A 25,879-nucleotide genomic window follows, 5' to 3' on the forward strand; every position below is an offset into this window, starting at 1 on the left:
TCACTGGGCACACAGCATAGTCACTCATTTACTCCGCGAGAATGCGAGCTCTCCCACTGCACACTCCGGGGACTTTGTCCACCACCCCTGCTGAGGGGCTGGAGCACAGGCGGAGATCGAGAAAGGCCACAGTACACTTGCATCTGTGTAATTTCACACTTTCCCCCGATTAAAACAACGTTTGTAGCTGCCCGTTGTGATGGAGGAGGGGCAGGGGACAGAGTGGTCTGCCCTTGGGAAGCGGACGCTCTAAAAGGATCAGAAAGGGAGGAACAGACACAAAAACAAACTGCTCTGGACCTGGCAGGGTAGCGCCCATGGTCGTGGTGACCCTAAACACACACTAAGTAGCCTTCACTGCAGCTCAAAATGAACGGCTCACTGCAGGGCTGGTGAGTGGGGACGTGTCCAGTGGCCCCATGGGGCTTGGTGTCCGTTACCAATTCTCCCCTCCACCGGACACACACACTGGTAGGGGCCTCGTGTAACAGCCACAGGACCGGGCGGGGTGGGGGGCAGGTCAGGAAGAGCAGGAGGACTATCTTCTCAGCCCTCATGCCCTTATTCCCCCTCCTCCAGCCACTGCCTTCTCCAATGGCAGCAGCTTTTTTCTGGATACTGTGCGTCTAACACATACTGCTTCGGGTCTCTCCACGGGGCATCAGTGCCACCTGAGAGCACTAGAGGGCGCCGCTGCCCTTCCTCGTGAGGAACACCCAACAGTGCACCACGGCAGTCCCGGGGCAGAGGCCCCCCAAACCTCTGAGCTGTGAACAGGCTGCGTGTCCCCAGCTGGGGATCCTGCAGCCATATTCAGGCAATCAGTTCTCGGTGTCTAACCTATCGCTTCCTGCAGTGAGTCAGCTCACCTCTCCTATTCTCCTCAAAAGCCCTAGGCAAGCCTTCCGGGTAAGCACGGACAACTTTTTCCAGACCAGCCTCCCCATCTCCTCAAGGCACACGGGCCCAGGGTGACACTGATGGAGCTCAACGGCCAGGTTTCCCGCCTCTCCCAGCCACGCCCCCTTACCCAAAGGAAAGCCCCTCCCGCCCTGCCTGGAGACAAGGCCACAGAGCCTGACCTGCAAATGGGCCCTCAGGAGGGAGGGCAGGAGTGCCCTGGGTGCCCTCCAACCAGCTGTGGACAAGCTCAGAATTCAAAGAGAACAAACATCTCACAGCTTCCTATGTCCATCTGGCCTCTCAAAGGCCGTGAGGAGACATGGAGAAACAGAAGGAAAACAGAGGCTGTAAGCAGGAGCAGTGACATCCCCAACATCACTCAAAGACATGGCCTGCAGGGGTCTAAGCCCAAAACCTGGGCAAGTACCTAGAAGTGACCTCACAGAGAGGTGTCCCCCAGCATCTGTCCTGCCCAGAAAAGGCCCGGAGACACCCATAGATGAGAGCACCAAGCCCATGGTCTGTGCCCCTTCTGACCCTGGCCCCCACCTGCTCCCAGCAAATGCCCTGTGTGCGTCTTCTACTACCTCCCTCTCTTCCACCTCCTACAAAGGTCTGAGTTGTCACAGGACCATCAGGCATAGCCTGGGCAACTGAGAAAGGCCCACCCCTTTCTTCCTACTCTTCCCCGAGGCTACAGGCGGCCAGCAGTTCCCCTGGGCTCTGGTGGGTAGGGGCTGGGCAGAGGGACTGAGGGTGATGTACTAGGCAGGGAAAGCAAAGGGCAGCCTCACCCAGAGGCTGACCCACCCACATACCTGTCTCTGAGGCTACCAGCTGGCCAGGGCCCACACAGAGAAAGGCCCCGCATTTCTGTCCCCGTTCCTCTCAGCAGAATTTCACAGGGAAAGAGAAGAACCAGGACTTCAGGAAGAGGTTTAGGGACCTTCCCTCTACCCTATCACTTGACCCTTCACCACTGTGCCCAGCCTTCCCACCCCACTTCCTGCCCCTATATCCATAAAGAGGAGGAGCAGACTTGCTGAGAGAGCAGGAAGTTGCCTTTGCCACACTCATTAGGGTTGCCATGCATGCTCTTGTCTAGGACTGGCCTCAGGCCTTTGAGAATGGCGATACATGGCCTATCGCCTAGGCCTGGAGCCCCAACCTGGGCCCTGTTAGAAAGTCAGCAGCTGTCAAAGGCTCAGAGTTGGAGAAAGGCAAAGGGGCCAGAGTGGTGGTCAGGGGCTGCGATATTGTGATTTACAAGAAATACGTATTTCTCATCTGTGCTCTTCATCCAGTTCCTGGATCAGTTTCAAAACCTCTTGAAATTTCCTGAGTGATAACAATGAAGCATCTTTTATTATAATATTTGGTCTTTTGTTCTCAGTTCCTGAAAACACTTCGAAGCCACGAAGGTGAAGTGGTGCTTGTTTTTCCTAACAAACCCCTTTCACCACATCTGGGCTTATGTTAATGAGGTAACTTTTGGAAAGCACCTAATGGGAGGGGGCTGGTTGCCAATGGGAACAACCACAAACACAGGGTTGGAGCTTTCAGTCCCACCCCCTAATTTTGGGGGGAGGGGGATGGAGGTGAGCCAATGGCCAAGGATGTAATCCCTCAAACCCATGTAATGAAGCCTCCACAAAACCCGAAAGGACTGGGAGAGCTTCTGGAAGGTAAGCACGCGGAGTTCGGGGAGAGTGGCTGCGCTCGGACAGGGCACGGAAGTGTGGTGCCCTTTCACCATGCCATGCCCTACGCATCTCTTCCATCGGCTGTTGTGGACAAACAAACCCGTGACCCAGTAAGTAAAGTGTTTCTCTGAGTTCTGTGAGCTGCTCTAGCAAATTAATTGAACCCAGGGAGGGAGCTGTTGGAGCCTCCTAGCATAGCTGGCCAGTCTGAAGCACTGACTTGGGACTGGTGTCTGAAGTGGTGGGAGAGGGGCGGGTGTCCTGTAGGACTGAGCCCTTCACCTGTGGAATCGGGTGCTGCCTCTGAGTAAACAGTATCAGAGTTGAGTTGAATTGTAGGATACCCAGCTGGTGTCAGAGAATCCCTTGGATGTGTGGGGAGCCCACCCACCTCCACATTGGAACTGCATGAATAATCCTAATTGGTTTCAGAACCCTCTTAGGAGCTCTGTCCAGGGCCTGAGCTAAAGGACTCTTGCATCCCTCCTTTGGTGGGACTAGGCAGCTTTAAAACCAAGTGGCCATCCTCAGACTTGCCATGCCTCCGAACCAAGAGATCCCCAGAGGGCCAGGGCCACGGGTCTCCCAGGACAGGGGAAGGTTCAGATTTCAGGGGAGCTGCCTACAGCCTCTTGCCAGGGCAGGAGAGCAATTGGAGTGGGTATATGGGGGGGCATCAATTACGTGACTCCTCTCTTAGGGGGAAGAGATCAAGAACAGCTGGGCCACTGAGGGAGGTAGGCTAGCTTCAGGGAGCGGGGGGTGGAGGGGAGTCTGAGGTGCAGCCCAGTCCCCACCTCTCTACCTGCCAAGGCTTCCTTACCTGGAGGCCAAAGGGCAAGAGGTGGAGGTTAAGAAACAAAAATTCATACAAATGGCTTTCCTGTTTTTCTCCTGTTCCTCCCCCTCCCTCGGGGGACGGGGGTGCCATGAAGCAAGGCCACCATTGAAGAGTTCTCCTCCTCAATCCACTGGGCCCTCACACTCACTGCCTCCAAGTGCAGACAAAGAGCCTTGGCTTAGGGAGAGCCCCGCTCAACCATGCAAAGCGAGCCCCAGCAGTCTGCCCAGGCCACGTCGGCAGCTCCATCCTCCCAGCCCCGGGACAAGGCTGCCAACACACCAGCATCCTCCCCAAGGGGCAAAGCTGGTTTTGCCAAGGACATACCTGGGTTTCTGAGTTGGTTCCTTGGCTTCCCTTAAGCCAAACCAGCTACTCTTGACCTTCTCCTCCCCGGTGGATGAATGATGGGGGGAGGCCCCGGGGGTGGGACCCCCTTTCTCCCCGAGAGAGCCGCGGCGCCCCAACTCGCTCCGACTCAGCCCCTGGTGGTGATGGTGGAAGAGGCCCATCCGGGGCTTCCGCTCCTCCTTCCGGGCTCCCTCCTTCTCCGCCACAGCCTCCGAGGAGGCCACCATGGGTGTGGCAACCTGCACTGGCTTCCCCTCTGAGAGCGGGGCCCCCTCCTCCTCTCCGGAGTGGCTGGCCTCAGGGGCCAGCGCTTTGGACTGAGTGCTCAGCTCCTGTCCAGGCACTGCCTCTGAGCTGCTGGTGCGGCGGCTGCCTCTGCCCCAGGAGTCATCTGCAGCCCGGGACCCCTCCTCAGAGGGCCGAGGAGGAACGCTGTGTAGGGAGCTGGAGGGTGGAAATGGGCCCGAGATGGAGCTGCGGTGCCGCAAGAGGCCCTGGGGCTCCTCGTTGTAAATGTGGCTCCCGTTGACACAGAGAGAGGAGCGGGCGGCGGGGTCCAGGTGGCCCTGAAGGTCGAGAAGGGCCCGGGGAGGAGCTGCTCGCATCTGGCTGGCCTCGTCGCTGTGGGTCCTTTTGTGGGTGAACAACTTGGGGGACTGTGCGGTGTCCCTGCCTGAAAAGGAAGCACACGCAGGGTTAGCACGGGAAGAGAAGCCGTTTCCTCGCCTGGGGCCTCCCTGCTCCCCTGATGGAGCCCGAGCGCCGCTACCCGCCACAGAGGGGTGGCCCCCTCGCTCACCCCCGTCAGTGGACAGCCAGCTGCTGCGGCTCGGGGACCGGGTGAGGAGCTCGGCCCCGGGGCCCTGGAAGACCAGGCTCCCGCTGGCCGAGGACAGGGTGCTGTCCGAGCCCAGCGAGGTGTTGGACTGCGTCAGGGACGACTTGCGCAGCTTGTTGCGGAGGAAGAAGCCTTTGGCCTTGCCCATCTTGCTCAGGCTGCCCAGCTCGGGGTCCTCCAGGGCACTGCTGGGGAGGATGGCAGACGCCGACTCCACGTCATACTTCTTCTTGCCCTTCATCTTGTCCTTGAGCTTGCCAAAGGGGGACCGTGGCTTGTCCTTCATGGACAGGTCAAACATGCTGGCGCTCAAGTTGTTTCGAGTGAACTGGATGGTGACTTGGATCTCCCCACGTTCCTTCTCCTTCTTGCCTGGCTTGGAGTGCAGCTTGTACCACCTGTGAGAAGGGTAGGGGGACGTCGGGTAGAGCTCTGGTCACAGACACAGGGAGCCTGCCTCCCGCCCCCCCCCCTCCCCGCCCCCCAGTGTCTGTCACCTCACAGGGCCCCTCCTTGCTTTGGGGCTGTGAGAGCCTCTCACCAGACTCCTGCTCTGACACACGGGCCCTGCCTTCCAGGCCACAGGCATAGCTGAGAAACTATCCAAAACGCCTCCACGATGAAGAAAGCCACATCTGAGTAGGGGAAGCTCCGTGGTGCTGCTAGGCAGGGCAGGGGTCACCACACCATAGCTCCTTCACCCCAGCACCCTCCCTGGAGTGCCCCATCCCCCGACAACTGGAACTCTGAGGCCCGGAGGGGTGAGGCTGGGTCTGGGAAGGACTCTCATCTCCAGTCCCCTGTAACAGACAGACCTGCCCACATTCTTCCCTGTTTATATCATCTCCCCTGGCCAGCCCCAGCCAAAGCTCTGCTCTGAGCCACCAGTGAGCCCGGGAAAGAACAGCTCACCACAGGCCCTGGGCCAGGAACACTAGCACATGTACACACACACCTCACCCACTCACTGACTCGCCCCAAGTCCCACCAGGAGCAGCTGTGCAAGATGGAGGAGCAAACAAGACGTACAAAGGGGCCGTAAGCAAGAGGCCCAGGGTTGGGAACGAGGGCTCGTATGTGAGGACAGTCTACTGTGTGTTACAACAGAGTGCAGGCTTCTCATCTCATTCCCACTTATTTACACCTCACATCCAAGCCCACGAGGTCGGAGACACGACCCCAATTTCATAGACCAGGAGATCGAGGCTCAGGTGGTCCCTCATCCGAGAACAAGCTGCCAGAAAGGAGAGGGGAGATGCGGAGCCAGGTTATTATCACCCCAAAGCCCATGTTCTTCCCACTACATACTCCCAGAGAGACCCCTAACACGCATGACCAGGGGGGATGGAGCCCATGCTACAGGGGAGGGGTGTGCACAGAGCTCTTCCTTCCTCTGCTTCCCAAATCCTCCTCACCAACCGCTCAGACTCCTGGGGGAAGGCCCAAGAAGGACGGGCTGACCCAGCTGACTCTGGCTGGCTGGCTGGCTGGCTGGCCGCACCATACAGCATCGATGTGGAGCTCCTGGACACCTCCATGGCCCCCTTCCCACCCCACTCACCCAGGTCACACTCCTGCCCCGGTGTGAGCGGAGAGACCGCAGAGACTGAACCAGAAAGGCTCTGGACGTCGGGACTCCAGGCCTAAATGATGAGGTGGGGTGCAGCTGGAAACAGGCGTTAAGTGAAAACAGGCCCCCTTCTCACACTAGCACCCAGAATGTGTAACCTTCCCGGCACATAAGAGCTGAAATTAAAAAGTCAAAGGATGTGTTCCAAGATGAACTGGAGGAAATCTCCAGAATGTAGGGTAAGGATGAAGCGACTGTTAGAGGTCAATCCAAGGAAGTCCACCCCAGATAACTGGAGAGTCAAGCAGGAGAGCAGTCGGCTCCCGAGTGTGAGGGGCTTGGGAGTCCTCTCTCCCACCCACAAAACAACACCAAACTGAGCAAGCTGAAAACCAACAATCCACAGGGGCTCTTAGGGCAGTGAAACTATTCTGCAGGATACTATACTGACAGGTACATGTCATTATACACTTGTCATACCCACAGAATATAGAACACTAACAGTGAACCCTAATGTGAACTACAGGCTCTAATTAACAATAATGCATCAATATTGGCTCATCAGTGGTAACAAATTTAGCAAGGTGTTAATAACAGAGGAAACTGAGGGAATTTAAGGAGTATACACGTACTTTCTCTGTACTTTCCACTCATTTTTCTGTACACATAAAACTGGTCTAGCCCTGGCCAGTTTGGCTCTGTGAATAGAGCATCGGCCTGCGGACCAAAAGGCCCATGGTTCGATTCCGGTCAAGGGCACCTACCTTGGTTGCAGGCTCTTCCCTGGCCCCGGTCAGGGTGCATGCAGCAGGCAACCAATTGATTGTTTCTCTCACATCAATGTTTCTCTCTGTCTTTCCCTCTCTCTTCCACTCTTTCTAAAAGATCAATGGAAAAATATCCTCGGGTGAAGATTATTAAAAAAAACTGGTCTAAAACAAATGTTATTAACAAAGAAAAAAAAGACAGAGAGTACATGTAGAGAACACAAAGTGGGTGAAACAATGAAAGAAAAAAATGCAAGAAAGTTTTTCTTAACTGAAGGATATGACCACCAGGACAGAGGGCCCACAAGCATGCAGCACAATGAACCAAGGAAGACCCAGCCAACGGGTATCACTGTGTGGTCTCAGAACACCAGGTATAAGAAGGGGACCTGAGGCTCCCAAAGAGGGAGGCAGGTTCATACATCAGGAATTAGAGCAGCATCGGGTCCTCACTAGCAACACTGGGCACCATATGGACTCTTCCAAGGCCAAGCCCTAGTCACTCCCCACACCCAGCCTAGGTCCCATTTAGGGCAGGAAGATCCTGGGAGGTGGGGCAAAAGAGACGTGTAGGGCCTCCAGCCCCAAACCCCCCAAGCCCAACAGCTGGAATCAGCAAGCAAAACCATCCTTTGCTGGGGCACAAAGGCCGGGGCCCTCAGCCCCACTGGTCATTCTACCACGGGATTAGCCGTGGTTACCTTGGGGAGGCGAGGTTGCAGGGAACTATCACTTCCAACGTTGTCTAGTTGTGTCCTGTTGGAACTTTTTATAAGGAGCGTATATTATTGTCGTAATAGGAAAAAGAGACAAGAAAACGCCTGTTTTTTCCTATCTTATCTCCTCAGTTGCTTGAGCCACAGGAGGGCTCCTTCTTTGTCCCTCCCACCCCCTCCAGTGAAAGGAGGGCGTCCCAGGGTGAGGCTCAGGTGCCCTGCCCTTCCCAACCCTCTCCTCTATAAGGTCACCTTGGCTTCTCCTACTCTTCCCCAGGGAATTTGGGGTTCTCTCTGGATCCTCTTTTCAGGGAGGCCAGGAGGGAAAAGACTTGCCTCACCATTTTCTGGGTCTCCCATCCAGAGCAGAGTGAGGTTGAGAATGGTCAGGACCTGCCTCTAGACCTCCAGCCGCTATCACCCAGCTATCTTCCTACCAACCTATCAGACTTTCCTCTGCCTTCCAGGCCAGGCCTGAACGGGCCCCTGCTGGCCCCTGAGGTGCCCAAGGACTCGACCACAGCAGCCATTCTCCCAGGAGTGTGACCCTCACGGGCTGAGACAGCAGCTCCTGGACAAAGGCCACATCCTTCCCTCCCACCACTGCTTCCTGCTTCCTCCTTCCTCCTGTCTGTCCACAAGGTCCCCTACAGACCCGGGCCTGCCAGGCACTGCAGCACACAGTCCAGATGAGGCCAGGAAGCCCTGAACACTGCTGCTGTGGGCTGACGATCCCTCCGTGAAGTGATGGAAATTTTCTCTTCACAGAGCCCTGCACACAGCAGGCCCCAGAGCAAACAGGCTCTGAGCATCTCATCCCTGCAGACTGAGACTCCCTCGGGGAATGAGACAACAGGGTCCAGTGGCCCAGTTCAAGTCCCACCTCCTCTAGGAAGCTTTCTCACCTGCCACCATCCTGGCCACATCTGCTGTGACCACCTGGTGCTGTCATCCCCAGGTGGCCAGGATCTCCCTCGCTAAACGGTGTGTCCTGAGGATATTTATCAAGCATCCCCCCAGGCACACAGCTCCAAAGTAAAGAAGCAATGCTGGCAGTAAAGCCTGGAGATGCTATAAGCCCTCAGCTTTTCACTGCCCACCTCCCCGTCGTTGCCCCCTTGCTCTGCCCACTGCTTGCTCAGAGCTCTCATCTGGACGCATGTGGCAGCACCGCTGATGGCTCAGCCTGGCTCTGCACCCTGAGTACACAGCTGGCCCCACCACTTACTGGTGTGTAACCTCCACCTACCAGGTTACTTCCCGAAGCCTCCGCTTCCCCGGCCATCCAGTGGGGATACCACCCTGTCGGGGCTGCTGAGAAGACGACATACGCAAAGCCTGGTCCTCAGGAGTGACGTTCATCAGCGCTTCTCAAACTGCAAAGTACTAAAGGGTCCCTGAGTCTTGTTCAAATGCACATCTGAGCCTGTGGGTGCAGAGGAGTCTGAGAGGCCCATGTGTGGGCAGAGGGAGACACACCATGGAGCTAGAGAATAGGCAGGGCCAGCCTCACTGTGTGCTCACTGCGTGCCAGGCTCTGGGCCTCTTTCACTATCCATCCCATTGTCCATTCTCCCTAGTCTGTGGATGAGGAAACCAACTTCCAGAGAAGGTTTGTGACTGCCTGAGGTCACTCAGCTAATTTTCATGTTCCAAACTTGAACATGAAAATGTCTAACTCCAATCCATGACCTTATCCTTTAAGGTAAAGCATTTCTCATGAAGCTGAATGCAAGCACTTGGGTCTCTAGACACCTTGAGAGGGCAGAGGCTGGAAAAGCACTGGACCTACATCACAGATTCCCAAAGAGGCACAGAGATGGTATGGAGACCAGAAACCCATTCAAAGGATTGGCACAATCCTGAGAGCACAGAGCCCCGAGAGGTCACTGAGGAAACCTCGGGTTTGGCCCTGATCCCAGGCCATTAGACCTTTGTCTGAGATGAGCCTCCCCAACAGCCACCAGGGTCCAGAATTCCTGAGGGCCCACCGTGGGAAAGCTCTTACAGGGCCCCTGCTCAGCCACAATCTCTCTCCCACATTCCTAATGGCCGGACAAAGTTCAGCAGGCCCAGTGTGGACTTAGGGCTCAGCCTTCAGTCTTCCCCCAGGATGGACCCCTCCCCACACACCATAGGGGCAGAGGACAAAGATGGGATGCAAGGAGTGGGGGTCTTGTTGCCTCACCTGTTATCAAGACCATGTCCTACTTACTCCTGCTAGTGGACTCCCAGGCCCAACACACCCAGCCCTCCACCCAGCTCTCTAGGCACGAAGCTGGGCTAACAGGTGCCACACAGCGTAACTGAAAAAGCCCAACACTGGGAGGGCCCACCTTGGGCAGATGTCAAACACAGGCAGGTGCCAGGGGTTCCTGTCAGAGACTGGGGCGGTGGGGCTGTGACACCTGACTCATTTCCATTCCTATCAGTCCAAATTCAGCTTATGACCCAAATAATTGTGGCCCTTCCTGAGCCCCCACATGTCATTTATTTCAGGCCCCAAACCCAGGAACCATCTTTGTCTCTTTTTCCCCACACAACCCACATCATAACTTTGAACTCTTTTAGCTCTACCTGCAAATTATATCTAGAATCCAACCCCTCCCACCACGGTCACCCTACAGTGCAGTCCGCCTCCGTCTCCTGCTGGACATTACAGTTCTCTGCTTCCCTGCCCCCTGCCTTCCATGCTCCACTCAGCAAACAGCTGAGGCCGAGCACATCACACCCACTCCTCAGAGGTGGAAAGGACCTATCTTTTGTCTCCCAGCTCCCTTGACTCTCTGTGTCTCTCATCCCACACTGAACCGAACATGTTCCCACCTCAAGCCCACTGCACCTGCTTTACCTTTTGCTGAGACGCGGGCCTAGATCTCAGGCCATGGTTCGCTCACTCACTGACTCACTCATGTCAGTTCATCTGAAACTCCTCTGTCTTCCCCGAGTACCCCAACTGCAACTGTCCCTTACCCTGTTTTATTTCTTGAGCATACTTAACACTACCTGACATGTGGAAGAGTAGTAGAAGAGCAGTACCCAGCTATGTGTTCGTGCACATGTGCACATGTGAACATGAGCATGCACGCATCCCACATGGTAAAATGATATATTATGCACAGCCATTTAATATCTGTCTTCTCCTGCTCTACAGGCAGCAATTTTATTCTGCTCACCTCTGCTTCCCAGCACTTAAAATAGTGGACACTCAAACTTTTGTTCAATGAACTAACAAATGAATCCGTGAATTGACTTAGGAACTTGTTTGTTCACAACTGAATGACTGTGTAATGTTTCTATTACAAATACATGGGTCTTACCCATGACACCAGGTTCCCAAAGAGCAAAGAGGGGGCTCCCTACCCACCATCCCCAAACAGGAGCCTCCTGAAGAAGTGGCCACAGAGCCAGGCTTCAAGGGGACAGTTCCCAAAGGGGACCTTCTTTAACCCAAGACCCTCCTCCCCATCTCTGAGCTAATATTCTCACTAACTTCCTTAGGAGAGAAGGTGCCAACCAGATTTGGGAAGTGCCCAGACTTGTGAATGACAGTGGCTGTTGATCCCACTCTAGCCCATCACTAGGTCACTGGTCTTCTCACCTTGAACAACTTCTCCTCTCATTCAGCACATATTGTGTGCCAGGCACTATACTAAGCACTCAACACAACAAATTATATCCCTCTAATCCTTTTAACAGCCCTGTTGAGGTGGGTGTGGGAGGCTGACCCTAGAGTGGCTACCAGCATAGACTTTGGAGCCAGGCTGCCTAGTTTAACCTTTTGCACTCGATGTCGAGTGTGACGGTTATTGAATGTATCAATAATTTGAAATATAAAAAAATCCAAATAAATAAGTTTGTATGAAAAGAAACTCCAGTTTTTTATTCTACTGCCGCGCTTTGTAAAATCTGGGGTATTTAAAAAATTAAATCCCAAGTAGAATAAAGGAATCGAGAAAAAAGCAAGCGAGTGCAAAGGGTTAAGCCCCAGCCCCAGGACTTACAGCTTCGTGACTTTGGGCAGATCACCTAATCTATGCCTCAGTTTCCACACCTATGGGGGTAATGGAAGTCCATTCCCCTCACAAAACTCTAAAAGGAGTAAGTGGATTATGTGTGAAACACTCAAAGAATAGGGCCTGGCACATGGGAAACGCCACACAAGGGTCAGCGCTTATGTTTTTGCAGATGCCGACACAGGGGCACAGAGAAGTCTGCTGGGGTAAGTCACACACTTATTTTCAGTAAGTAGGAGAGCCAGGAGTTGAACTCAGGCTCCCTCTCTCCAGAGCCTCGATCTTGATCACTGCACCAGACCGCCTCCCTCTGCAAGTTACACACACACACACACACACACACACACACACACACACACACACTGCAGGCCCAGAAACCCGTGTCCCTGCCCAACCACGGAATCTTATTTCTCCAAAGCAAAGGGTATGTTTTAGATGAGAGAAAAATTACATCTTTATTTCCCCTCATCTCTAACTGAAATTGAGCATCTCTTCAATTATGAATTTTTCCAACAGTAGTAATCGAGTAGCAGTACCTATGAGTGTGTCACCAGGAGAAACCAGGTATTTTCATATCACATTACAGATGTAACAAAATATTGTCTATACTCATCTTTACTTTGAACTTCAAAAGGTATTAGCCCTCCCACTGGATCACATTGTTTAACACAGTAATAAAGCCCATGTTACTTTAGCAAATGTTCTAATTTACTGATAAATGTGCTTCAATATCACCGGTGTACTCGGTAATCCTATGGATTTGAAGGTCTTGTTCGGAGAAGAGGTCCCTGGCACCAAAAGGGCTGAGAGCACCCGCTCTAGGAGGGAGGGCACAACGGCAGCAGAAGGCAGGTCTCTGCCTTCCTGCCTCAGTGCGCGGCACCCGGGCTGGGCCTCAGGGCAGAGGACAGGCACTGCTCCCAGATTCCACTCAGGGAGCTAGGAGGGCCTGGCAACGGGCAAGAAGCTAGCCAGCGGCTCTGAGACTCCCCAGCGTCACGCTACAGTGCTCAGCCTGACCCTCACCGCCCTGCATGCCAATGAAGGTGACTCCAAAGAAACAAAAACAGCCAAGTGTGCCTGCTAACTGGGGCTTGTTTTGATCATGACCCCAATACCACAATCTCCAACTTCCCCAGGTTGGTCCCCACCTGAGTCCACCTGCTACAGCTGCAACCCACCAGGCCTGCAGCTTCTCTTTTCTGGCTATGGCTGCAGTCCCGGCCTCTTGGGAGACTGGCCTTACCTCAGGGTGACGAAAAGCTACCACCATGCTGGGGATGAGAGCCAGCAAAGCTGAAAAATGCAGAACTGAACCCACCCCTGAGGCAAAGGAAGCCGGCAGGCCCTTAGCAAAGACAATTGTGCTGCCCTGATGCACCGGCTGGAAAAATCTTCAAGACGGGAAAGTGAGGAGCCAAAGTGGAGGAGAAAGAAATCCTGGTGGGTTTCCTTCCCACCTCCCTCTCCACCTCTAGCTTCCCTGGAGAGCTAGTACAAATGGGGGCTTTGGGGTTCAGAGGGAAACACAGGGACTCAAAAAGTAAATGTTAGGGAAAACTATAGGAGAAAACACCAAAATATCTCTCTGTCCATAACAGTGTCTGCCCAGATTTCTAGGCCAGGCCAGCACTGGCCATTTCAGGAGATGCTGCATAGATTAAACCTTCTGCCCTCAAAAGACCTGCAGTCTTCAGAGTCATGCACCCTGGCCCCTCCCTGGGCTCATGAGGCCCTGCAGTCTCTGCTTTGGCAGGAAACTCCTGCCATATAAATGACAGTATCATGCCCCCTCTCTTGGGGCGGCCATGCTTTTGATTTGAAAGCCATCACTAAAATAATGACAAAAAAAGTCACTTGTGCTATTCTGGCCGCCATTTGTATGAAGAGTAACCAAATAGTGGGAAGGGAAAGCTCCTCCTTATGCCCGTTTCTGACAGAAGAAAGGCAGAAGCGGAGACCTAGGTGCGATCATCATCAACGGCACTAAAACCACTGGGAGGAAGGGTGATGGAGAACTTCATGATGGCTGGGTCGGACGAACAGCCCAGAACCCATCGCTTCATGTGGGAGGCCATGCAGCAGGGTCAGCCACCCCACAGAAAGGACTTCTGCCGGGAGGTGGGACCTGGGCAACAGGCCTTCCAGACCTCGTGCTCGGGGCTGGGGAATCAGGGGAATCAGGGAGAAAAGCATCATCAGGAACCCTTCCGCCAGGGCACAGTGTGGATATTCTCCCAGCTCCTCCACCAGGGAAGGGTTGAAACGAAGAGGGGCGGGGGGGGGGGGGGGGGGTGTTGGCTGTTATACTGGGTGACCTAACACCAGGCACAGTTTGGGAGCCCGTTGGGATCCTGATTCAACAAACTACCTATGAAGAGAGAGTGCTGATATCGGGGAAATTTGAATATGGACTGGATATTGGATGGTTATTGAGGAGTTGTTGATTTTGTTTGTGTGATAATGGTATTATGGGTATGTATTTTTAAAGCCCCTGAATCTTTTGGAGATGGTTGAAAACACGTATTAAAGCAATTAGGGAGCACTGACTTATTTATACTCTCCTCTGAGCTCACCTGGGACTAAGAGTGGGTTTATATCAGACCCCTGAGGAGCTAAGGGGGGTAGCCTTGGGCCAAGACACAGGCTTTGTTCTCCTTGTCCTGTGACTGAGCCCAGCTCCTGGTCTTGTCCTGAGCCTTGTGCCTGTGCTGTGCTAACCACCTATTCACGGCTGCAGCCCCAGCACAGGGATCCTGACCCCATCCTGGCACTCACAATGTCTTAGAGCAGTGGTTCTCAACCTTTCTAATGCCGCGACCCTTTAATACAGTTCCTCATGTGGTGGTGACCCCCAACCATAAAATTATTTTCGTTGCTACTTCATCACTGTAATTTTGCTACTGTTATGAATCGTAATGTAAATATCTGTGTTTTCCGATGGTCTTAGGCGACCCTGCTAGCGGTTCTCAACCTGTGGGTCGCGACTAGCAGGGTCGCCTAAGACCATCGGAAAACACAGATATTTACATTACGATTCATAACAGTAGCAAAATTACAGTGATGAAGTAGCAACGAAAATAATTTTATGGTTGGGGGTCACCACCACATGAGGAACTGTATTAAAGGGTCGCGGCATTAGAAAGGTTGAGAACCACTGTCTTAGAGGCACAGGTAACTAACTCGCCAGTGAAATCTCATCCAACCAGGAGGCCTCAGCCAGGCCTCCGCTCAAAACATTTCCCAAGAATGTGCCAGGAACAAGGAACAAGTAATGGGTGCCCTCCAGAAGCTTACATCGTGTTGAGGAAATAAAATAGTCACATAAATAAAGGCAGAAGGTGATCGACACCACAAAAATGCACAAACAAACTGCACAGGAAGGTTAAAGGGGAGTAGTAAGATGATTTCAGGAGAGCTGGGGAATGACGAGGCATTATACCGGGCCTTGAACGATGGGTAGGAAGGAGGCAAGGACAGGGCTAGGGAGACCTTCCAGGTGTAAGGAACAAAATATGCAGATGCCCAGGCTGGCGGGGAAAGTCAGACAGGAAGGCGCTTTGGGGCAGATAGGAGACTGCCGCAAACATGCTGAAGAGCTGTGACTTCACTCTGGCCCTGAAGAGCACTACAGGGTACGAAACAAGGACAGGACTGAGGAAGCTGGGCTGTAGGGCAGCGAGGGGCAGCAGGGAAAGGGACGGCGGAGAGGTGAGGCAAGGGAGTCTGGCTGGAAGCCGGCACAACGTAGGGTGGGGGCCATGGCTGGGCTGACCCCAGCAAATCCTTACGCCTTAGCAGTTATTTCTCATCATAAATGAATAAACTGGCATTCTAGTTTATAAAAAGGCAGCAGTGGCTATCTATATTAACAGTCCAGAGCAGAGGTAAAAAAAAAAAAAAAAGAAGAAGAAGAAGAAAAAAAAAACAAACCCTAAACTAGGACAGGAGCAATAGGGAAGGTGGGAGGGGCCCCTCTGGCAGAGACACTCCACCCCGCAGGCTCCCCACTTACTGACCGCAGGGACTGTTACCCACCTTTATCCCCCACAACCTAGGCCCTGATACATGGAACACTTTCTAATACCTGCTGGATAAAGGAGATGGAATCCATAGGGCTCAGCTAGTCCCAAAAATGAACGGAAGAAAACGATTATTTTAAGGGCATAGTGGGAAGACCCCAGTGGGTTGGAAGACAGGAGACCTGGGGTCCCGTCCTGAATCTGACTTACTAAGTGGCTTCAATCCAGCCATTTCACCTCTGTAAAAGGGGTGATAAAATAAGCAGGTCAGAGCAGGGCGAAGTGCCAACTAAAACTGTTATTACTCAGAGTTTGGAGAGACGTTGGAAAACCTTTCCCCAGAGTCTCCCATCCAGATACCTTCCCTCCTCTCCAAGTGCCCCATGAGCAGTCGTCCTTCCACACCATCGGACAGGAGAAGTGCGGGTGGCAGGCCAATCCCCTCTGGCTCCCCACACCCACTACCTCACCCACCCTTTGATTTGGTGTCTACAGTAGAACTGCAAGCCTGACACAGCCATAGGACAGGATATCGCCTCTTATCAGGCCAGATGGTGATTCTCATCGCCCACCCTGGCATCCTGCCTGGCACCGACAGCCCCAGAGCCCCAGAGACAGTCCCTGTCTCCCAGAACCATCACTTTATTAGTTGCCTCTGTCTCCGTGGCCATGTCTTACTCAGCTCCCTGCAGACCCAGCCAGGTCCGCCTCCCTCCCTCCTGGGCACAAACATCTTGGCTAATACTCCTCTCCTCATCCCTCCTACTGCTGGAGGCTCCAAAGGTCTGTCACCATCAGCCGCCTCAGACATGGCCGTGACCCGCACTCACCCAGCAAGAAAAAAAAAAAAGCTATAAAAATGCCTGGAGACCAGTCTAGCCAGCACAGATAGCAACAGAAAATATGTATGACCAAAAGCACGATGCAGGGGAAAAAGCACTGGGCTTGGAGGTCAGAAACCTGGCTGCCACTAATGAGTCATGTGACCTAGAACAGTCATTCTACCTCCTGACACCCCAGTCTCCGCATCTGTAAAATGGGGGTCACCCTGCCTGCCTTCAGGAAAGAACAAAATGAGGTGATGCTGAGAAAGCACTCTGAAAACTAGGGCAAACCACACATGAAGACTTGGGATTTATTGTCTTTGGGGACTTTTACAGGCTGTCATGAGCCCGATGGGAGGGAGGTGGCCCAGGTCCAACCATCGAGATCTGCCCAGGAGGAATGGAAGAACCAACAAGACGACCTCTCCCAGGGGGTCTTTGGCAGAAAGGAGAATAAAAGTTCTATTTAACCACACCCTCCTCCCCAGTTTGCTCCTAACCCCATATTCACCCTAAAAAAGGAGTCTTGGGTCATGGAGGTCAAACCTAAGTAGTGCCCATCCCCTCTGCCAAGGTCTCAGTTCAGATTCACACCAGGCAGAAACAAACAGTAAACATCCCGTCACAGAGAAGACAGGCTGACCACAGGTAGAGGCCTGTGTGTGGAGAATGTTGCATTTGTACAAACAAAAATGATGATGAGAAGAAAATACATAATGTATTGGCTTTTAAATGCCTGGAATAACTTTGGAAGTAACTGGTAATGTTGGTTGCCTCTGAAGAGAGGAGCTGGGTGACTCAAAGTTGGGACAAGGGAGATTTTTCATCATGTAGCCTCTCTACCTTTAGAATTTGAACCAGGTGAACTACTTTAAAATAAGTAAGAAGTAAAGGCCGTTTTGCTGGGAAAGGCATATATAGGAAGCTAAGCTTGGTTCCCTTCCACTCCCTACCACATTCACCTCCCTTCCAGAGGGGCAGTCTCCCTCTCAGAAATTTGCCCAGCCCCCCACAGCCTTACCTGTAATTCAAAGTACCACCTCCCCCAGGAGCCCACCCTGATCACTCTAACCCTGGGGAGTTTGCCCTTCTTCTAATCATATCCTTCTCTCACATTTTTTATTTGCTGCTTTGTAGGTTAATTATCCTTCCTGTGTAAGTCTTGTCTCAAACGTATTTTCACCCTTTTAGGGAAAGAGCTATACATTTTCTCTCTCTTGTTTTCTCCAAAGCCCTGACCCAGGCATAGTCATTGCCTGTCACTGCTTCCTAGATGTCAAACAAAAGGAAGAAGAAGAAAAAATAACACTAAAAAAAGCAAACGAGCCCTGGCTGGCTGGGTGATTCAGTCGGTTGCAGCATCATCCCGTTTCGGGTTCTAGCCCAACCCCCTGGTCGGGGCATGTACAGGAGGCAACCAATCGATGTTTTTCTCTCACATCGATGATTCTCTCTCTCCCTTCCTCTCTCTCTAAAATTAATAAAAATATATCTTTGGGTGGGGATTTAAGAAAAAAAAAAGCAAGCAACTGCATCTGCATTGCTATAGGGGGAGGAACCAGATGGCTCGGGAGCGTTCTGTCCCAGTGGAACAAGCATGTGATGTATCGGGAAAGGTCAGGAAGTCTTGTCTCTGCGGATGCTCCTAGGCCCTGATCTACTACATAAGCCAAGGGGAGCAAACCTCCTTGAGGTGGGGGGACAGTACATAGTACCAGGGCGCAGGCCGAGTTTCACAGGCCTCCCACATCTCCTGAGACACACCTGGTGGCAGTGATACCTTCCTTCCCAAAGTGCCAGGCGACACCCCATCCCAAGACAGACACAGAAACACAGACTAAACATGCTTATCCCAGTCGGCCAAGGCCTCACACTGGAGAAGCAGGCTATGCTTACAGAGCCCCCAAGCCCAACCCAAGGTCTGCTTCGAAGAGGAGAGAGGAACCCTCGGAGGACAGCTGCTGAGCACCTGGCCCCACGCTGAGCTGACCCGTGGGAGGCATGGAAGAAAACTGAGCTGGGCGGTATGGCACGGTGGTGAAAAACACAGAACGTGAAGCCAGCCAGGCAAGTGGGCCTAACTCCTGGCTCTACCCTGAACTGAGTGCCTTTAGAGAAGCCCCCTGGCCTCTCTGTTTCCCCATCTGTTAAACACGGTAACCGTGCCTGTATCTCTAGAGGCTGCTGTGAGCTAACTTAAGTCCTTAGAACAGTGGCAGCACCTAGAAAGGGCTTAATGGACGATACACCAGGCCAAGGAGGCAACAATAATGCCCTGAGACAGAGTGCCACATGCTGTTGTGTGGGAACGCGGAGGAGGTGGGGTGGCCCGCCTGACGGTCTGTGGTGTGTCCCCTCCTGGAGGAAGCCTTCCCTTGGCTCTGTCTGCTCTGAACATCTCCAGTGCTCCTTGCCTCGGCGCCAAATACCTGGCTGTGGTCCTTCCTCCAAATGTGGGGGGTCCATCCTCCTAACAAGACCTCCAGGCATGCAGGCTGGGGTGTCCATATCCCTGTGGCCCATGCTTCTGCCCAGGCACTCCAGAAAGGCCTCTGGATTAGACTGCCCACCAGGTCCATAGGTAAGCCTCAAGGCTCCCACTCCCATCCCAGCTGAAATGCCCCCTCTAAAACCTCATAGGCACTTCCACAGAAAATGCCTTGGGATGCACACAGGGCCCCAAATGCCTTCTCTTCTGGTGCCAGGGCCTAACAGGAGCCACACAGAGCCCCACCCTTCTAGCTCTGACATTAGAATTCCAGGATTAAGGGCTGTGCTTCTCTTCCCCACACCTAGGTCAGCTGAAGGTCAAAGTGGCCAGAGACAAAGCCCCTCCCTATGGAGCTCCTTTGGAATGTTGTCTTCTGGGAACTGAACTTTCGGGGTCCCCGCTTGTTTACTGCTCAATGGTGTGAGGGCTGGGCCAGCCCCACACTCTGGGCCTCAGACGGACCTGCCACGCCCAGCTCTCCTGTCTGGCGGCCATCATTCCTGAGGAAGAAAGAGCCTAAGGGGGCCTCAGCCAGCTCAGGAAGAAGTGACCAGACTTATCGCAGACAGGGCCGACGTCCACACTGTGGACTTACTTTTATTACTTGGCTGTGAGGATGGAAAAGCTTCTTCTTCTTCTTCCTTTTTTTTTTTTTTAATCTTCATGGAGGATATGTTTTTTAAATTGGTTTTAGAAAGAGAAAGGGAGAGAGAGAGAACAAGAGAAACCTATGTGAGAGAGAAACATCCATCAGCTGCCTCTTGTCTATCCCAACTGGGGATAGAACCCACAACCTAGGTGTGTGCCCTGATCAAGAATCGAAGCCGCAATCTTTTGGTGCATGGGACAACACTCCAACCAAATGAGCCACCTGGCCAGGACAGGGCAAAGCTTCTTCATGATCACATCATTTTGCAAAGGACAAGAAGAAAAGGAGTACTGATTCCCAGAGAATACACAGATCCCCCCTCATTGTGTTATCATCTGTCCCTGAGCAGGGTGGGGAGGGCAGGGGAAACATCTGGACAAGGCAAGAGCGTCATAACACTAGGAGGCAGCAATAATAAATGCACTGGGCAGCCCCCAGCACAGGAAAAGGACAGCCCTCCAGGTCACTTGGGATGGCGCCTCTGCTAAGTTGTGCCTGTCCCTGGCTGCCCACAGGAGGGGAGAACAGGGCAGAGATGGGTCCCACCCAGTGCCAGATGCAAGGGAAGGGAAAGCTGCTGTGCCAGCCTGCAGGAGCTGCCCAGTCTGACAGGGGACTCACTTCCTAGCCCTCCCCACTCCCCCAAACACTGCTGCTCAAGCAACCCCACATAAAAACTGCCCCATAACTAAGGGAGATGGAGCCTCCTGTGTCCTAATAACTGGCTTCTAAGTACAGCCACACCCTTCCCTGGCAGCCAAAGCCGACTTCCCGGGCAGTCCCACAGGCCTCCAACTCCAGGTCTGGGGCTGGAACAGGAGCCAAGGAAGCCAAGGACGCTTGTGGCTTCAGCTGCTTCCTGAGGAGCAGTCACATCTGGAGAGAAGGCATGGGGTCATGTGCCATCTGCCCACAACAGCATTCTGCCTGGCATCTGGAGGCTAAGGGATAGGCAGGTGCCCTCAAAGACCACCCAACCTTAGGCCAGCAGCCTGCATTTTCCTTAGGGTGCCTCTCCCGGTGCCCCTAAACCCACCCTCAAGAGATCTCAGGCCAGAAGGCTCTGGTCTCAGACCTAAGTCCTCCTTGGCCACAGTCTGAAAACCAATGCCTCTGTCTGACCAGAGCTGACAGGGCCTCTTAGGGGCCACAGTTAGCAGCCTGTACATGGTCACAGCAGCTTTACTCTTACGAATGGAGAAAGAAAAACTGGTCCCAGCCCAAATCGGGCCCACCGCCTCAACTTTCCCATGGGGCCAGGCCCTAACCACCAGGCTCCAATTTTATCAGGAGCTCTCATACTTGTGCACATACCCTGCCATCCACAGTCTTTCCTAGGTTCTAAGTCCTATATTGTCTAACCACTGATCCAACAAGCCCAGGACAGGGGCTCTTTTTTTTTTTTTTTTAATTTTATTTTAAAGAAAGGAAGAGAGAGAAAGAAAGAGAAACATTGACTGGTTGCCTCCCACATGCACCCCAACCAGGGATCGAACCCACAACCAGGGTATGTGGCCTGACGGGGAATTAAACCCGCCACCTTTTGGTGTATGGGATGACACTCCAACCGAGCCGCACAGCAGGGGTTCTTTAAGGCAGGACCACACAGAGCACCCACTGGAGTGCACTGGGAAGGGTGCGGAAGGCAAAAGCCAGAAAGGAAATAATTGGGAAGCATCTCAGGATTTTCAGAACCATGACTCACGTGTGGCTTTACTAAGGGGAAAGGGTTATAACCAATCTCCTTGTGTATTATGTTAAATTTTGTTTTGAGAATTTAATTATTTGGAAAGTCTCCAGTGAAATCCCTCACCTCAAAGAATATCCCACTGACAAAGGATCTTTGGGGGCTGATGAGGTGTCTAGCACTCCATCCACCACCATCTTCACCATCATCACACAAAGCAGGGCCCTGAGAGTAACCCCAACACTAATACTTTGAAAGCTTGCTATGGTTAGATGCTATCTCATTTATATCATGGCCTTTGTAGAAATGAGGAAACAGGTTAAGTAACTTGCCTGCTAGGAAGTCACAGAACTGGGAGTGAAAGCCCAGTCGCCAGGTTCTTAAACCCTGTGCTGTCCTGCCTTTCCGAAAAGGTACAGGCAGCTCCCAGGAAGGCTGCTGGGAAGAGAGCTGCAGGCTGATCCAAGCCTGGCTTCAAGACTGCAGGCCCCAAGCCAGCCCTCGTTCTCCAACCTCTATCAGTAGAGAATGGTGGAGGGCTGCGAAGGGCCAGCCAATTTTATAAGGAGCTCTCATACTTCCGCATGTACCCTGCCATCCAGTCTTTCCTAGCCTCTAAGTCCTATATTGTCTTCCCCATCACATGAGAGGCTCTTCTAGGGCAGGGGATGTCTCTCAGATCAAAGCTGCCAGACATTGTGCACCAACCATGTCCAGGAGCTGCACCAGATACTTTTAATTGCATCCTCATTTCACTTCTTACATCAACCCTGTGCAAGTGCTAATTAGCCCCATTTGACAGATGAGAAAACTAAGGCACCAAGAGTTTACCTCACTGGCCAGAAGCTGGCAGGTCTGGGACTGGAATCTGGGCTATGCCATTCTACAGGCCCCTCCTCTTAACCATGAGGCTGCCCTTCCCCAGCCTGGTCCTGTCTTGGCGACACAGGGCTACCATCGGCCCTCCTTGAGACCACCACATCTAATTTCTGAAGTTAAAGTGTGATACTGTCCTTTTCCATCATTATCCAAAACTGAGGAGGGTAAACCCTCGTCCTCTCCATCTTGCCCTCTGCCCAATAGGCAATGTGCAGACTCACTGTCTCAGCAGCCCACACCAGAGTGCTCCAGGGAAGGCCACCAGGAATAGCCAGTAGAGCCAGAGGAGGGAGGTGGGGACCAGAGTGGGGGCAGCAGTCCTCACCTTCTGTTGGTGGGCATGCTGTGAGGTCCAGTGGACTAGGAGATTATGCCAGTTTCACAGACTTTTCCTCTGCCCACCACAAGAGTCCGTCTCCTCCCTGCCCCCTCCAGGTTCTATAAATAATCCAGGTCAATACATCTGAGGAAAGGCAGCGGGTTGGGTTCGGAAAGATCCTGGTGCAAAGAGGACTTTTATAAAGTCAATTAAGGCTCCCATTCAGATCAAGGGGAACTGTCCTTGGCTGAAACAGGCCCACCTGGGCCTAAGGCATAAACAGCTCAGCTGAGTCAGATCCACAGCCCAAGAAGAAAGCAAGGGCAGGAACTGGGGGAGGTGGGGGGGGGGGGTATCAAAGGCCCCTCCCCCAAGTCACTGACCTCACAGAAGCCCCTCCCTATGAGCCTAGAGACTTCTGTGTGTCCCCCCGATGTGTCATCTACCAGCCTGGTGAGATTAGCTGTGAGGTGGAGGTTGAAGGACTAAGAAATAAAGGAACGGGAAAAATTGGGGGACAGGAGCCTCTCCAGAAAAAAGAGCGAAGAGATCCAGGGGAGAGTTTTCAGCCCCACCCCCACCCCCTTAGGCTCCCTAGGCCAGGAAGGAGGGAGAGGACAGAAAAAGTGAGGAAAAAAGAAAACAAACCAAGGGCCAGGCTATGCCACATGATCCCACACCCAGCAACCAAACAGCAAGTCATGAGGGAAGGAGAGAAGGCCAGGGGAGGGGACCCGGAGCCAGGTCAGACCTGCAGGGAACCCGCCCTGTGCTTCCCACCGCAGGCCACTAGGAGCCATGAAGACCCTTCCCTGCCCACACCTGGAAAAAATGTTCAAGGTCAGATCCTTTCCTAGCCAACTCCTGCCTTCATTTGGGTCTGCCCCAGGCTCATCAGTCTCCTCCAGTAAGCCTTCCTACAGTTACTCCGTTGGATGCCATTCCACTCGGGCAAACCTTCCCAGCACCCCTGGCACACCCCTGCCCTCATCCCCTTATCCTCCCCGTCCGGGACCCAGGAGGCCCAGGGGAGGTGTCGCCCCAGTGGATGAGTGATCCACAGCAGGTTGCCAGCCCCGGGGACTGGCCTCCAGATACTGCCCACACCCAAAATAGGAAATGAGGCTCCCAGCCTGAAGCCTTGATCTTCACACAGGGAAGGTTAAACGCTGCCAAAATAAATGACAAAAAAACCCACTGGCCCTTCTAGGTGGAAGTGACTGGGAGATTATCCCCAGAGTGCTTGAATCACACTGCTGTTTCCACCGCAGGAGCCTGAAGACTGATTAAAGCGTTTCCTCGCTTTACGTAGAGGAACTCTTGTGTTTAGGCCAGGGACACAGAGGGACAGAGTCCGGGGGGGCGGGGGGGGGGGGTCTCTAGTTGGCAGAGGACATCCCAGTTCCAGACAAGAAGCAGATACCCTCGCAGTTTCTAGGTCTGGGGGGGTGGGGGGAGGGCACCTGGAAGACAACACTGCCCCTTCCTTCCCCCACAGGGTGAGGCAGCACCTCTCTGTTCCCCTGAGGGCCTGGCTTGGGTCAGGTGCCTGCAGGTCTCCTCCCCTTCCAGGAAAGGGAGACCAGCCCGGAGGCCCTAAGAATCGCCTCGAGATTTTCCTTCTTGAGGTTCCCACAGTCCAAGAGCCTCTGGATCCCACTCCTAAGGTTACTGGACAATTGACAAGGAACGCTGGGCCACCGTTCACACCTCCCGGGGCCTCCCAAGGCCCACCAGCAGCCAAGCACAGCGCACGTTTAGGAATGGGTAGGGGGGCCCCCCTCGACATGCTTAGACCCAACTGGTCGGTTTACGCCCTTGAGCGCGAGGCAGAGGGCGCAGCAACCCGGCCGCGGTTCGGGGTCCTGCTCTCCCACCCGCCCCGCCCCCCGGAGGCCTCGAACCGTCTGCGCCCCCGCGCCCCTCGCTCACTGTGTGTGCTGGGCGCGGCCTGCGCCGAAGACCTCGTCCAGCGCCACCGTGGCCTGGCCCAGGAACTTGTCGACGCCGATGAGCGAGCGGTGCATGGTGGTGAGCACCAGCTCGCAGGCGGCGGAGCCCGCGGCCCAGGGCGCCGGGCCGGCGTCGGCCTCCTGCGCCCGCAGCAGGCCGTCCAGGGCGCCGGGCGGCAGCTCGAAGGAGCACTCCTCGCGCCACTCGGGGCAGCCCGGCGTCTTCTCCACCACCGACGTGCTGTACTTCTCGCGGCCCACCTGGATCACCGTGTACGCGTCGCTGGTGCTGCCCACGCCCGAGCTCTTGCCCCGCAGCCCGCGGGCCCGCAGCACGGTCACCTGGACGTGCGTGGGGAGCCAGCGAGAGGGCCCCGCCGCGGGCTCGGCGCCCTGCATCAGGGCCATGGCAGCAGAAGCGGCGGCGGGCGAGGCTGGCCCCGCCCGGCGGGACCACCGGGACTAAGCGGTAGACTGGGCAGCGGCGGGGGCTGTCAGGGGCCGGCTCGGAGGACCGCCGCCGCCCGCTCTCCCGGCCGCCGCCGCTGCGGGATGGGCTGAGCCCAAACGGCCGCCGCCTCCCGCCGCCCCACCTCCCCGGCCGCCCGCCGCGCCGCGACGTCAGCGCCCCGCTGTCAGCGCCCCGCCCCTCGCCCCGCCCCGCGGCCCTCGGTCAGCCCCGCGCGGCGGTGCGGCAGTGCTGCGGAGGCGCCGGCCCCGCGTCCGCGAGGAGGCCGCCGCAGACTCGCGTGCGCGCGGAGCTGGAGGGGCCGCGGGGCGCGCGGCCTCCGCAGAGAGGGGGGCGGGGCTCCGGCAGGCCCCGCCCCTGACGGGGGGCACCCGCTCCACCCCGCCTGCTCGGGGCCAGCGCGCGACACCCTTGGCCGGTTCTGAAATGCCCGCTTCGCGTCTCCCGGCCAATCCCACATCTTCCCTCAGGAGGTCCTAGTTCTCGCCATAAAACTGCCCCGGCCCGCCCCGCCCCTCTGGGGAGGACCATGCCCTCGGCGCAGGCTGGTGCGGGCGATGCGAGACCCGGCTGCCCTGCTCATCTGGAGCCGCGCTCCCCCTCCTCCAGCCCGCCTTTGCCCGGGAAGATCCCGGGCTGAAACTAGAAGCAATTCCCGCTGCTCCACGTGACGGTCCCCGCTTCGGTGACCTGAAGCCGGTGAGCTGCCGCTGCCTCCCACCTCCCTGCGGGAGGGGGCCGTGGATGCGGCGCGAAAGGCCGGAGAGCTGGGCTCGCCCTCGGCGGACACTGCCGCCGAGGACAGGGTGATGAATAAATGAGGAACCACATCAATGTTTAAGTGTTCGCTCAAAGCGCTGGAGCTCAGCCGTCACGAGTTGG

The 25,879-nt window shown here is 54.6% G+C and overlaps 1 protein-coding gene across 3 annotated transcripts in view; it reads right to left on the reverse strand.

Moving 5' to 3' along the window:
* RAB11FIP5 (RAB11 family interacting protein 5) overlaps positions 1-25,160 on the reverse strand; it is a 36,327-nt gene extending 11,167 nt beyond the window's left edge. The window contains exons 1-3 of one of the 3 annotated variants that reach the window (XM_079792784.1): positions 24,509-25,160; positions 4,598-5,034; positions 3,775-4,471 (exon numbers count right to left, since the gene is read on the reverse strand). In XM_079792784.1, coding sequence (XP_079648910.1) covers positions 3,775-4,471; positions 4,598-5,034; positions 24,509-24,936 — 1,562 coding nt within the window. In that variant the 5' untranslated portion in view covers positions 24,937-25,160. The remainder of the gene's footprint in view (positions 1-3,774; positions 4,472-4,597; positions 5,035-24,508) is intronic. The other 2 variants (XM_079792785.1, XM_079792786.1) reach the window with 2 other exon arrangements.
* Between the last annotated feature and the right edge of the window lie 719 nt (positions 25,161-25,879).

The sequence above is a fragment of the Cnephaeus nilssonii genome, assembly GCF_951640355.1.
Source record: "Cnephaeus nilssonii genome assembly, chromosome: 15".
NCBI lineage: Eukaryota > Metazoa > Chordata > Mammalia > Chiroptera > Vespertilionidae > Cnephaeus > Cnephaeus nilssonii.